The 14,769-nt window shown below is 40.7% G+C and overlaps 1 protein-coding gene across 2 annotated transcripts; it reads left to right on the top strand.

The window, feature by feature from the left end:
* Nucleotides 1-3,889: 3,889 nt before the first annotated feature.
* LOC120034049 (phosphomannomutase 1-like) lies at nt 3,890-14,108 on the top strand. Of its 2 annotated transcripts, none has more exons than XM_038980456.1 (8): nt 3,890-4,349; nt 6,321-6,438; nt 8,821-8,897; nt 9,127-9,218; nt 9,741-9,864; nt 10,235-10,310; nt 12,486-12,601; nt 12,949-14,108. In XM_038980456.1, the coding sequence occupies exons 1-8, from the start codon at nt 4,269-4,271 to the stop codon at nt 13,069-13,071; spliced, it is 807 nt and encodes a 268-aa protein (XP_038836384.1). In that variant the 5' UTR covers nt 3,890-4,268; the 3' UTR covers nt 13,072-14,108. The 2 variants fall into 2 exon arrangements, with proteins under 2 accessions (XP_038836384.1, XP_038836385.1); XM_038980457.1 differs by having other exon boundaries at nt 3,891-4,349; nt 9,765-9,864.
* Nucleotides 14,109-14,769: the final 661 nt, after the last annotated feature.

The following is a 14,769-nucleotide window of genomic DNA, read 5'->3' as shown; positions in this document are numbered from 1 at the left end:
ATTACTCATGTTTTCACATTACTGTTGTTTTGCTCCTCATTGAACAGAAAATCATGACTGAAGTTCTTGCAGTGTGTGTTTATTGTTTGGGTTGCCTTCGTGTATTTACTCTGAGTGTGCATCTCTTTCTGGCATAAAAACATCTTCGCCCCAATACCTTGAACTCTGACAGTAACTCCATCTTGTTCTGAGGCAATGGGCTGTTAGTTCTGTTTACTCAAGTCATATACTCTGCACACACTCTTACATGTACACCGACGTGTTCAGGAAGGAGAACTGGGCACCGGTGCTGTAAAAACTATGTAAACATTACATTGAATGTGTCTGAGTGTAATGACTGGGTTGGTTTGGGAAACCCAGTCATTCTGCCACATGAGAGAGAGAGAGAGAGAAGAGAGGAGAGAGGAGAGAGGAGAGAGGAGAGAGGAGAGAGGAGAGAGAGAGAGAGAGAGAGAGAGAGAGAGAGAGAGAGAGAGAGAGAGAGAGCTGAGAATGCTTCCATCTTCAAACACCCCAGTTGATTAGCAAATGGAGTAATAATGTGTTAAAGGAACAAGAGATTGTTTTTATAGTGACTGTAAAGCTCTCTGATTGCCACTGGACAGAGTGGCATGACGCGTGCCTGTTATGGATGTTTTTGTTTCCCTCAGAAATATGGACTTTGCTGAACACCAGTGAATCTATAAAAAGATAGGAAGGCTGTCTATGTAAATGCTTCCTCACATACACACACAAACAAAACATGTAGGCATACCATAAATAAGAAATAAGTAATTTTGAATATAAGTACTACTACTTAAAACATGAACACATTTTCAAATATAAATCATAAAGACATTGTCTAAGAAGTTAAATATTGCCTAGTGCATAGAGTGATTTGTTGTGCATCACAAAGTGTTTATGAGCAATAAACGCCAACACGTCCAAGCAGAGTATTTTCTGTTCGCTGTATGGTCTCTCAGTGTTTTTCTCAGTGACTGAGGCTCATAATGAGATACCTATGGCCTGAGTGACCATCTGTCTCCTTTAGCCAACCCTATTTATCTCTGTTCGTCCTGTAAATAAAATATTGAGCAAAAACACAGATAATACAAAGCTCTGGATACTGAAGAAGCAGGCTGTCACCCCGACTAGGACCCTGACACATTTTTAATGAAAGGGGAAAGGGAGAGTTGAGTAATGGTAAACTCACTAAGGCATGTTGTAAGTTGTATGTTGTGACTTGTGACTGTGAGTAATCCTGTCTCTGCTTCACAGTATCTGCTCTGTTATCTCCTTCCTGATAGGGCTGCCCCTTATCTATTCATGGCGTTGTAATTAATGTGGCCTTTTAAAATACAGACTTAGTAACTGGCCTTAATATTCATCACGTCATTGATGATATGTTACTAAGTCCAACCGAAGCATGTCTTTAAAGTCAAACATAGATGGCTTTTTCATTAACATCATTCTTATATTCCCTATACATATACATACGCACAGAAATAATATCTTGTTACAAATTAAAGACACAAATAGATTCCAGGCCAAATCAATGATGTGATTTATTGCTGTTGTGAAATGTGAGAGGTACACTACCGTTCAAAAGTTTGGGGTCACTTAAAAATGTCCTTGTTTAAAAAAGGCTAATTGATCATTAGAAAACCCTTTTGCAGTTATGTTAGCACAGCTGAAAACTGTTGTACTGATTAAAGAAACAATAAAACTGTACTTCTTTAGACTAGCTGAGTGTCTGGAGCGTCAGCATTTCTGGGTTCAATTACAGGCTCAAAATGGCCAGAAACAAAGACCTTTTTTCTGAAACTCGTCAGTCTATTCTTGTTCTGAGAAATTAAGGCTATTCTATGCGAGAAATTGCCAAGAAACTGAAGATCTCGTACAACGCTGTGTACTACTCTCTCCCCAGAACAGGACAAACTGTCCCTAACCAGAATAGAAAGAGGATTGGGAGGTCACGGTGCACAACTGAGCAAGAGGACAAGTACATTAGAGTGTCTAGTTTGAGAAACAGACGCCTCACAAGTCCTCAACTGGCTGGCAGCTCCATGAAATAGTACCCACAAAACACCAGTCTCAACGTCAACAGTGAAGAGGCGACTCTGGGATGCTGGCCTTCTAGGCAGAGTTCCTCTGTCCAGTGTCTGTGTTCTTTTGCCCATCTTAATCTTTTCTTTTTATTGGCCAGTCTGAGATATGGCTTTTTCTTTGAAACTCTGCCTAGAAGGCCAGCATCCCGGAGTCGCCTCTTCACTGTTGACGTTGAGACTGGTGTTTTGTGGGTACTATTTCATGAAGCTGCCAGTTGAGGACTTGTGAGACGTCCAGCTACAATAGTCATTTACAAAATTAACAGTGTCTACACTGTATTTCTGATCAATTTGATGTTATTTTAATGGACCAAAAAAATGCTTTTCTTTCAAAAACAAGGACATTTCTAAGTGACCCCAATCTTTTGAACGGAAGTGTATATTGGTGGCTATTCAAAGCCATTCATCACCTGCTGCAATTCAGCCTTGTATAATCTCCATTTCTGCCCTCAGTTTATTACCCATTATTCACATTACAACAATCTTATTGACAATAAAAAACAACAGAAGTTCAAAGTCTACCTAACCTAGTCTTAAATGTTGCTCAATGGACAACCCTTTGTGAATTGATCAGATGGCCCTTATACCTAGTATCTCCTTAGCATAGTCTAGTGAAGGGCCTATTAATAAAAAACAATCCCAACAGATGCTGTTAGTCTTATTGTGTTCATGACTATGTAGCCATTCTCCTGAAAGTGGTGAATGAGGTTATACAAAACCATCGAATTTTATAAAATGTGCTCCTAGATGAAGGTGCATTGTGCGTATCAGCTAAATATAGAGCAAGGATATACCAAGATAACTGGTAGATAACTGGTAGATAACTGGTAGCAGGATAAAAGACACACAACACAAGTTTTAATTAATTTACTTTCAAGTTGTATTAGTCGTATGTACAGGATACACATGGGCCAACTAAATGCTTACTTCCAGGTTCCTTCTCAACAATGCAACAATAAGAAATCTATTTGAAATGCGTAGTTTTCATGTCCATTCAGAATATCAGTAAGAATTTCAAAATATGGACTGTTTATTAAGGAGTGACGCAGAACAAATGGCCATCTGTGCCAATAGGGACCATGACTATAATCATGTCTTTATGTAAACATTATTTTTCCTTTGATGGTGATAGACCTTTCATCTTTATTTGAGTTCCTCACCACCCACAAGACATGTTAGGATTGCAGATACCCTTAACAGACAAATCCATCTAACAGCCCTCAGAACCTCCTTCGGGAATATAGCTGTTCTGCACTATGGCATTTGGCTTCCATAGGGCACAAGCATGTATATTGTTTTAGCCTGCCCTCTAGTGGACAACTAATTTACTGATAATAAAAGCGATCACACAAACGTCCTGGTAATCCTGCACAACAACTCTATCCAGAAGGAGCCAAGTGTGAGTGTTTATTTTGGAAGTTGGATCTATCACCATGTTATACAGGTAATTAAAGCAACACTTGATGGAGCTATCAACTAAACGTTATTCATCATACATTTCTCACTGCCCTGGCTGGCCTGATTAATGCCCTGGCTGGCCTGACATGCAGTAAAGAATCATTCCATTGTTTGGGCTGTGAATTTATTATATGATAGCCTACATTGTACAGATCTAGGCACAGTCTGAGCACTGTCCTCTCCTCTAGGTGAACGGTCGAATGACTGTTGAGATGGGTCTTAATCAGTCTTGATTTGACATGGGAGGGGGCAATGGACTTCTATGTTTATATATCTTGCCAACACCCACTTCGCGTCATCAAACATAAAAGCTGCGATTGGCTGTTTGCATGTAGCCTACGAGAGTCGAGACATTGTTGCAAAATAAACCTGAGACGTGTAGAGCTGCCTGTGATGATTATCTGAATTCGATCGGAAACGGTGGCAGACCTATTCTTCAGTCTGAGGATAAACTACAGTTCAACAACTATTGGATATGGTTTGTCGTTATCTACTAGACCGCATGGCATAAATGATTCATCCAACTAGTGGTGGGCATTACATTTTACAGTGTACCGTATTGTAGCCTATACAGTAGTCTTTGTTTTGCATTAGAGGCAAGATCAGAAAATTGTCACTCTTTCCCAGAATATTTCTTACACATTAGTAACATTATCATTACTTACACAATAGTAACACTATCATTATTTACACATTAGTAACACTATCATTGCAAAATAAGAAATGGATGAATCAAATGGTTCTTCAAAAAGGACTATTCTGTGTTTATTTGACGTGGACGGCACTCTTACCCCACCGAGAGAGGTAGGCTAAATAACATGTTTTATTATCCCGTTCTATTAATTGTGTTTTGTTTGTTATTTTCTTTCTTCTAATGTTGCTGTCCAACGTGTCAAACCTTTGCCAATCGCCATGCCATCTTGATAGCACAAAACTGTTGCAATAATGTCAATGTCTTATCTGCAGCAAGGTCTGGAATGTTCCTGCATGTTATGTAATGATTTACTATTTTCTGTCGATATACTTCCTGATAATGTTGGCAAACACCATCATTTTCTGTCCTTCCAAGTTCTTGTTTTCATATATTATTTAATCCCGTGGTTGTACCCTACAAATGCTGTCGTCCGTCAACTCTTTTCAATGAAACTAAAATGTCTTCGTTTGCATCTGAAGCTTGTATTTTACTTCAAAGTAGCGCGCGCCCCATGGAGCAGAGATATAATTCATTTGGAAGAACGTTATGTCCTCCGTCCGTACGAGAACACGACAGTAAAATACTGTTGCCTACTTGCACAACACTTATGAAGTGTCAACCCTAGACCACCGTTACACTGGGACACTGCTTACGCCAATTCAAAATACCTTATAACTGCTGTCCTTCCATGTGAAGTATCAATTACCTTGCAACTGTTCGCGCCAATCCTTAAAGGCCCAGTGTTTTATATATATTGCCACACTATTAGGTTGGATACTGTGAAATTGTGAAAATTGTAATATTGCCCTTTTAGTGTAAGAGCTGTTTGAAAAGACAGCTGTTGAATTTCAGCCTGTTTTGGTGGGATGGAGTTTTGTAATGCCTGGTGATATCATTAGTTAATAGACCAATGAGAAAGAGAGTTCCAAACCTCTCTGCCAATAACAGCTCATTTTTTGTTTCCCCCTCCCCACTCAGACCACTCTCAAACAGTCCTAGCAAAATTATTGCTTGAGAAATTGCTCTTTGCTCTGAAGCTATTTTTGTTTCTTTTTGACAATTAAGGTACTTCATTGTTACCCAGAAATTATTTGATTTTGAGATAACAACAGCTGCATTGGAACTTTAACAGACAGATAAACTGATAGTAAACAACTTAAAGTGGGTACATGGGAAGAAGAGTCACATGGAGTTCCTACCCTAAAAACAGACTACTTTGATCAAGGATGTTGACATTCATAATGGGGGTAGCCTTTTAGTTATATCCTCAGCCTCTTTTGACCGTCAGATTTGAAATGCAAGATAATCAATTAATAATCAGTGAAACGGCTCTCTAGTGTTTTTCATAATGATTTCAGTAGTTTAACAAAAAATTACTCATTCATATGATGATAAATGGTTAACTCTCTGTTACACAACGCTGTATCAATAAATGTCTTTGCAATTGTCGTGTGAAAACAGGCAGTTCTCCATGTCTTCAAATAATTCAATTAAACAGGAGGATAAACATTAAGATTATCCCTCGTATCTCTGCCCATCATCACAAGATGATGTCTTTGTTGTAACATAGACAAAAAAAGATCATATTGTAGGCTATCTACATTCTTGTCTCAGTGTCTGGACCGGTGATGTAAAGAAACATTCAATGATCGTCGTGTAGGCAGTGCCCAGTTCAGCAGCCGTTGGTCGGTCACAGAGACATGTGTGCAGAATGCCCTTATATTATGTAATGCAGTTTTCCTCATGTGCGCATGAAGCGGTCCCTGCCTGATCCATCTGCCCAAGTCTCTCTGGCAAGATGGAAAGTTTAATAGGATTATTTCTGCAGAGGATCAATAGACCACTATCAAAGTTGCTCCTCCTTCAGAGACAGATGCCAATCTCACTCTGTCTAAACAAAAGCATTATCCTGCTTTGTGTTCAGACAACAAAAGCCGTTTTAAGGACTGTAAATGCCTGTCTTGTCACAGTTTATATTATGAGTCCCTAAAACTGTGTTTTCAATAGTGTGTGTGTGTGTGTCTGTCTGTGTGCACTCATTGTGTGTTTACGCATCATGCGTGTGTGCTTACACCCTGCAGAAAATTGACCCTAAGCTGGATGAGTTTTTCCAGTCTCTGCGCAGGAAAGTGAAGATCGGCATAGTGGGTGGATCAGACTACTCAAAGATCGCAGAACAGCTGGGGGAGGGAGATGAAGGTGAGCACTCCTCATTCTCACTTTGGTCTCATTTCAGTCTCACATATTCACCCTCAAACCCACATTATTGCCTTTCTCTCACAGGGCTTTGCAAACCCCAAAAGGCTGTCGCTTTCATGGTCATGAAATTATTTAAAGGAAATTCACCAGAGAGACAGTTTAGATGCTTTCATGTTGGCAGCCCACTCTCATTTGACATCAGTCCATAAATAACAGACATAGACAAAAGCAGCTACATCATAACTGAAGTCTCCACTCCGGGTCACACATGGACCCAGGTGGAGTTACATGTTTGCTCATATACCTGTGTTATCTTTACACACAGCAGTGGAGACTGGCCACCAACACACTGACAACTGACAGTTATCACTCAGAGCAGCAACAAAAGTAAAGCGACGAACGATAGAGTAAATACAGTGGGGGGAAAAAGTATTTAGTCAGCCACCAATTGTGCAAGTTCTCCCACTTAAAAAGATGAGAGAGGCCTGTAATTTTCATCATAGGTACACTTCAACTATGACAGACAAAATCAGAAAATCACATTGTAGGATTTTTAATGAATTTATTTGCAAATTATGGTGGAAAATAAGTATTTGGTCAATAACAAAAGTTTATCTCATTACTTTGTTATATACCCTTTGTTGGCAATGACAGAGGTCAAATGTTTTCTGTAAGTCTTCACAAGGTTTTCACACAATGTTGCTGGTATTTTGGCCCATTCCTCCATGCAGATCTCCTCTAGAGCAGTGATGTTTTGGGGCTGTTGCTGGGCAACACGGACTTTCAACTCCCTCCAAAGATTTTCTATGGGGTTGAGATCTGGAGACTGGCTAGGCCACTCCAGGACCTTGAAATGCTTCTTACGAAGCCACTCCTTCGTTGCCCGGGCGGTGTGTTTGGGATCATTGTCATGCTGAAAGACCCAGCCACGTTTCATCTTCAATGCCCTTGCTGATGGAAGGAGGTTTTCACTCAAAATCTCACGATACATGGCCCCATTCATTCTTTCCTTTACACGGATCAGTCGTCCTGGTCCCTTTGCAGGAAAACAGCCCCAAAGCATGATGTTTCCACCACCATGCTTCACAGTAGGTATGGTGTTCTTTGGATGCAACTCAGCATTCTTTGTCCTCCAAACACGACGAGTTGAGTTTTTACCAAAAGGTTATATTTTGGTTTCATCTGACCATATGACATTCTCCCAATCTTCTTCTGGATCATCCAAATGCTCTCTAGCAAACTTCAGACGGGCCTGGACATGTACTGGCTTAAGCAGGGGGACACGTCTGGCACTGCAGGATTTGAGTCCCTGGCGGCGTAGTGTGTTACTGATGGTAGGCTTTGTTACTTTGGTCCCAGCTCTCTGCAGGTCATTCACTAGGTCCCCCTGTGTGGTTCTGGGATTTTTGCTCACCGTTCTTGTGATCATTTTGACCCCACGGGGTGAGATCTTGCGTGGAGCCCCAGATCGAGGGAGATTATCAGTGGTCTTGTATGTCTTCCATTTCCTAATAATTGCTCCCACAGTTGATTTCTTCAAACCAAGCTGCTTACCTATTGCAGATTCAGTCTTCCCAGCCTGGTGCAGGTCTACAATTTTGTTTCTGGTGTCCTTTGACAGCTCTTTGGTCTTGGCCATAGTGGAGTTTGGAGTGTGACTGTTTGAGGTTGTGGACAGGTGTCTTTTATACTGATAACAAGTTCAAACAGGTGCCATTAATACAGGTAACGAGTGGAGGACAGAGGAGCCTCTTAAAGAATAAGTTACAGGTCTGTGAGAGCCAGAAATCTTGCTTGTTTGTAGGTGACCAAATACTTATTTTCCACCCTAATTTGCAAATAAATTCATTAAAAATCCTACAATGTGATTTTCTGGATTTTTTTTCTCATTTTGTCTGTCATAGTTGAAGTGTACCTATGATGAAAATTACAGGCCTCTCTCATCTTTTTAAGTGGGAGAACTTGCACAATTGGTGGCTGACTAAATACATTTTTGCCCCACTGTATAAGTGGGAGTGCTACTAGTGCATTCAAGGCTTTGTTTTCAGTGCATTTTTGCATCAACAGTTCTCTATCCTGATCATTCCCAGACTGCATTATGCAAGACTGATTGAGATGCTCAGTACTTTGATACTCTAGCTATGTGAGATATGTGTACAGTGAATGGACAGAACAGAGATTAAATTGGACTGTTTCAGGTAGTGTTACATAGGTGGTAATCTGCAAAAACTAATAATCCCGCTGCACCAGGTACAACATGCCTGTGTTCCATTATTATTATTTTTTTTAAGGCTATGTGCTGGTAGCTTGTGTTGTCTATTTACGATGAATGTTCTCACAATAACACACTTTTACCTAATTTGCCCCCTTTTTCTCTTACAGTGATACAGAAGTTTGACTATGTGTTTGCTGAGAATGGCACGGTGCAGTACAAAGATGGGAAGCTCCTTTCCAAACAGGTGGGTGTGACTGAGGTGAGGGAAGGAATAAAATATATTTTTGCTCACTAACAAGCTATTTAAACATGATTCCATGTAAACAACATGCAGGCACAACCTTTTTTTCTTATAAACTGCTCTCAGCTAAGAAGACTGGAAGGGAAAGTTATGATCATGTCTTTAAGAGAACTGCACTGTGTTAATAAGAAAAGACAGTTCAAATATTTGAACTATGTCCTCTGTCCTACAGGCCATCCAGAACCAGATAGGAGAGGAACTACTGCAGGACCTCATTAACTTCTGTCTCAGCTACATGGGGCTGATCAAGCTGCCCAAGAAAAGGTGAGATTCCCTCCCTCTGACCTACTTTCAGCTCCTTTTCTACGTGTCTAGTCATTCAGAGGCCCCATGGCCACTTCAACCTGTCCATCACAGCTGTAGGCATTGGAGAAAGGAATGGTGGCTCTGTCAGCATTCCTAAAGCAGAGACTAAGACAGAAGGATTGATCTGTATCTGGGTGGAAATACTTATTTCCTTGAGAAACAAAGCAATTCTGAATCTAACACTAGAATCTCTAGAATTGTTGTATGATGGTTGGTAAACAAAACCTGAGCTGGCGCACACCCAAAATAATAGTTTGTGTGGAGGTGCTGACTAATGGCGAATAAACTATAAACTATCATAATAAAGAAAGTCGCACACTCCATTGTGTAATCTCCCAGCAATTTATTGGGTATTTACCAACGTTTCGGCATCACTGTGCCTCGTGATGCCGAAACGTTGGTAAATACCCAATAAATTGCTGGGAGATTACACATGTATGATGGTTGGTAACAAAGCCACACTAAAGTCTCTTTTTGCAGATTAATGCCTTATTCTGCCCTCAGGGGCACCTTTATCGAATTCCGCAACGGAATGCTGAACATCTCCCCCATTGGCCGGAGCTGCACACTTGAGGAGCGAATCGAATTCTCTGAAATTGACAAGGTATTACACAGTATAAGAGTGCCTAAATAATGATCCAAACGGCTAAACATATAAACTTTTAAAACGAATAGTAAACAAACAAAGCATGTGTTATTGATTGAGTCATGTTTTCAACCTCTTATAACCTCAAATCACTGCACAGTGCAAGCAGGCATGATTTTATCTTATATTCTGTTACGTTGGCTCCTATTAAAAGGGGAAGAGAGTAAACAAGTCAAAACAATGCTGAGCTTTCAAGATGGCTGAACAGACAGCCCATTGATGTTTCACAGCCACACATTATGGAGGGTCTAGTGGTCTGATGGGTGATGTGGAGAGGCTTAACCCTTAGTGGCCTGAAGCCTGACCCCTTTCCTTAACCTCTTCAAAGAGAGAGAAAATCCGGGAGAAGTTTGTTGCGGCCCTGCAGGAGGAGTTTGCTGGGAAGGGTCTACGATTTACTAGAGGTAAGCCAACTGACACAGGATGTGAGCTGGGAATTAATATCAGTGTAACTATTAGCACCTCTAGTCTTGTATTTCAGTATTCTTTTGTATGCCATCTGTGCATGGTGTGATATCTACATTTCAAGACTCATTTATCTCTCAGATAGAAAGAACCCTGTTATGACTTCAATGTACTAGCTCCTTTGCTGTCTTTTCCTTGCTGTTGCTTCCTATCTGTCAGTTCACAAAGACGATCTGCCATGCGTAGCCAATCTCCTGGACACATTGTGCCCAACTTCATTAAACATTACTCTCCCCTGTTCCACTCTCTGAGGTTCAGAGATGTTTTTCTCTGGTTAGTCAGACTAGGTGTTTGCTGACTGTAACGAGGTGTGGGGCTTACTTAATGGCCTGTGAAACTGTACACAATTCAGGCAGCTGCACAAACAGCTGGAGATAAGGCTGTTGTCTTCATAAGGCACTCTGTTAAAGCCTTGGGCCAGTAGCAGCAGTAGTTACAAACACAGACATTTATCCTTACTTCATCCTAACGGCCTTACTTTACCCTAACTGAGTGACTGCCCTGGGAATCCCTCTGATTGCTGATATTAACTGGGAATCCTTCTGGTTGCTGATGTGGAAGCTGATGCTCATAGCACTGGCAGCAGAGCCTGATAAAACAAGCCAATGAGAAGGCTAGTGGATAAGATTTATGTGTTTGCTCATTGCAGTCTGTATCTGCACGTCTACCCTGCCTTGGTTTGTTCACATTTCACATATGCAATGCTGTTTATGTCTATGCGGCACTGTCTGTTCTTACGCCAGAGATTTTTGCTCATGTCACTCAGCTCAAAAGGCAACATTGCAGCGTCACTTCAAATACAGGCACCTTTGTCCTGGCTATGTTTTCTTTCACCTTTATGGTCCATGGCCAGGGGTGGGGAAGGAACTGTGTGGGGGATGGGCTGTGGATGTGGGTGTTTGTGGCCAATACACCCTCTGATTGGCTGAAACCTCCCTAGCTGTTGCGTTTGTGAGCTTCCCTTCGGGTCAAGCAGCAGTTGCTACATCCATTTTTGGACTAATACATTAATGATATGTATCCATTGATTCTTGAAGAATATAACTTATAAATGCCATATGATCTTGAACAGTCGTACCCCATCAGAACACAACATATAAGCTAGTTTTACTCCATTGTTTAGAAACAAAGTAAATGTAAACAAACACTGTATAGCCTAAAAACATGGTTAAAGTTATAATTTTGATATCATGGATGGTCAGTCCTTGCATTCATAGCTCTGCCTTTGAATTTGAGAGTGCTTACATTTCTCCAGTCCCATCGCCACACCTTTTACTGAAACAGTGGTGAGGAGGGCGCTTTGTTATTGCTTCAACTGCTGATTGCCGCTTTAAACACTGGGGGGTAATGAAGTAGAATCTGAAGGCAGGGGGGATGGGCGAGAAGCAGAATTTAAACTTACTTCTCTGAGGGCTTTTCGTGCACATTCACCTTTCATTGACCTGAATATGTGGCAGAATTTAAAGACTAACTGCTCTGGTTGTAGAATGAAAAGGAAAGAGCGATTTAAAAGAAAGGAGTCAGCCACAGGCTGTGTTTGTGGAACTGAGTCCACCTCAATGGGCAGCCTGTAGGCTCACATACTGTTAGTGACCTCATGGAGGTCAGCCAAGTAGTGAATAATCACCAATAATAAGACTGGTCTCCCTGGACACAGACTGTATGTCAAAGCCATGACCACACAGTCGATGCACAGGGCATAAATAAGTCTGTTCTGCTGAACTAAACACAGTGATTGGGGCTTTTAATAACCTTTCATGCTTTTCGAGGGGAGAATGTGTTGGGCTCCAAGTCTGTTGCAGAGAAATGTGCAACATTAACCGGTTGAAGTTGCAGTCTTAAAAATATCTCAGAGCTGCTGTTCCTATAATGGGGGAAATATCACACCTATTTTACATACATTGGGCATCCTCACTCATCAGTGCATTGACCAACCAAAACAAATATCCCTGACATGGCATGAGAGAGCTGGTTGTAATGTGTTAATAATCATCACTAAAATCATCATTATTTTATGGGAGGGACTAATATTCTGTTCAGTAACATGATGTTAAATTGTAATGTATCAATTGAAATTGACTGAATTATTCCCTCTCGTGTGCCTCTCTATTCAGGTGGTCTCATCAGTTTTGACGTGTTCCCTGAAGGCTGGGACAAGAGGCTCTGTCTGGACGTGCTGGAGGGGGAGGGCCTGGACGCTATCTACTTCTTTGGCAACGAGACATCGTCTGTAAGTGAAGGGGAGGACCTTGTAGACGTGTCAGTGGTGGGGAATGCTCTGAGGCTAAAGATAGCAATGAGAGTAGGATTGTGCTGTGGCTTGAATGATAAAGGTTAAAGTTCAGAGATCATTGTTGATGTCATTCTATGTGGAGTTGACCCCTGCCTGAAAGAATGTTGCATGAGCTTTGTGATGGTTGTGTGTTTATTTAACCTCTTTTACTGAGACATAGAGAGAGATAAAGAGTGAGTGAGGAAACAAGGAAAGAGGTCGACAAGGGGGAAAAGGGCAGTCGGTGCAAACCTATTTGTGAAAAAGCAGATTCTAAAGCCGTATCTACATTCCTCTCTGTTCAGGGGGGAAACGACTATGAGATCTTCAACGACCCGCGCACCATTGGTTTCACAGTATACTCACCAGAGGACACAGCCAGGCACTGTCGAGAGATTTTCTTCAAAGCTCCCACCAATGAGTCGTGATAAATCGTGCAGCAGGCACTCTCACAGTCAGCTTCCCCTGGGCTCCCCCTGTTGTTGTGGGCAGTTACTAAGAGCACCTGAAGGAGAAGAGGTGGAAATGGGAGGTAAACCACTACAGATTTGTAATCAATGCATTGTTGTTGTATAATATTATTCTAACTAGCACTGGACACATAAAGGGATCATCAGTAATTCACATTGGCTGGACTCCCATTGAAATTATTATGAGATGTGGACAGATCTGCTTTTTTAAAGGGATGGTAGCTCAAACAATGTGAGGAAGTGTACTAATGTTTTCAGTTTTTTATCATGACTAAGTGTTTCTCTAAGGTTTTAATGTAATATCTGACTGTTTAACATCTATCAACCCAATGTTTTTTGTAGCGTGTCCCTGTATTTGTATGTAACATCAAATTAACCAAATGTCTTATAGGCCCTCCTGTAAGACAATCCTCTTTTGTGAATATCATGTGAAGATTTACATACATTTTGAGTATATCATGTAAATACTCACTTATCTTTTTCACTAATATTGATACAGTTATCTGACAAACTGGGTTTTGGATCATTTGTTTTCTTTGTGAATGTAGGAAGTGACTAGTGTTGTCTTTGAACAAAATGGAGCGAGACAGAAGAGAGAAAATGTGTTTTTTTGCTCTGTGCCAGTCCACTTTCAGATTAAGTGCCTATAGAAAGTCTGCACCCCCCCTTGAATTTGTTTCACATTTTGTTGCGTTACAAAGTGGGATTGAAATAGATTAATTGTAATTGTTTGTCAAGTTTTTTACAAATGTTTAAAAAAAATTATAACTAAAATATAATAATTCCTTTAAGTATTCACCCCCTTTGTTTAGGCAAGCCTGAATTAGTTCAGAAGTCAAATGTGGCTTAACAAATCGCATAATAATTTATATGGACTCACTCTGTACTCTGTGTGAAATAATAGGGGTTGACATTATATTTTTTTATGACCACTTCTTGCTCTGTCCTCCCAGGGCTTTTTCGAAAGCTTCAAAAATAAAGGGCAGTGATTGGTAGATGGGTAACAATAACATATCAGACATTGAATATATCTTTAAGCATGGTCAAGTTAATAATTAAGTTGTGGATGAAGCATTAAACCACCCAGACACATAAAAAATACAGTCATTCTTCTGAACTGAGCTGCAGGAAAGGAAGGAAACTGCTTAGGGATGTCACCATGAGGCCATTGGGGATTTTAAAACAGCTACAGAGTTCAATGGTTGTGATGGGAGAACTGAGGATGGATCAACAACATTGTAGTGACTCCACAATAATGACCTAAATGACAGAGTGATAAAAATAATACAAATACACAGAATAAAAATATTCCAAAACATGCAACAAGGCACTAAAGTAATACTGCAAAAAAACACGGCAAAGGAATATACTTTTTGGCCTAAATGCAAAGCCTTATGTTTGGGGCAAATCCAACACAACACATCACTGAGTAATTGCCTTCATGGTATGGGTATGCTTGACATCAGCAAAGACTGGTGAGTTTTCAGGATGAAAACAATCGGGATGGAGCTAAGCACAGGCAAAATCCTATAGGAAAACCTGCTTCAGTCTGCTTTACACCAGAACCAGGAGAGGAATTCACCTTTCAGCAGGACAATAACCTACAACACAAAGCTGAATATACACTGGAGTAGCTTACCAAGGAGACAGTGAATG

The sequence above is a fragment of the Salvelinus namaycush genome, chromosome 41 (assembly GCF_016432855.1).
Source record: "Salvelinus namaycush isolate Seneca chromosome 41, SaNama_1.0, whole genome shotgun sequence".
Classification (NCBI taxonomy): Eukaryota; Metazoa; Chordata; class Actinopteri; order Salmoniformes; family Salmonidae; genus Salvelinus; species Salvelinus namaycush.
The sequence above is the reverse complement of the archived record's forward strand: the minus strand, read 5'-3'. Positions and strand labels throughout refer to the sequence as shown.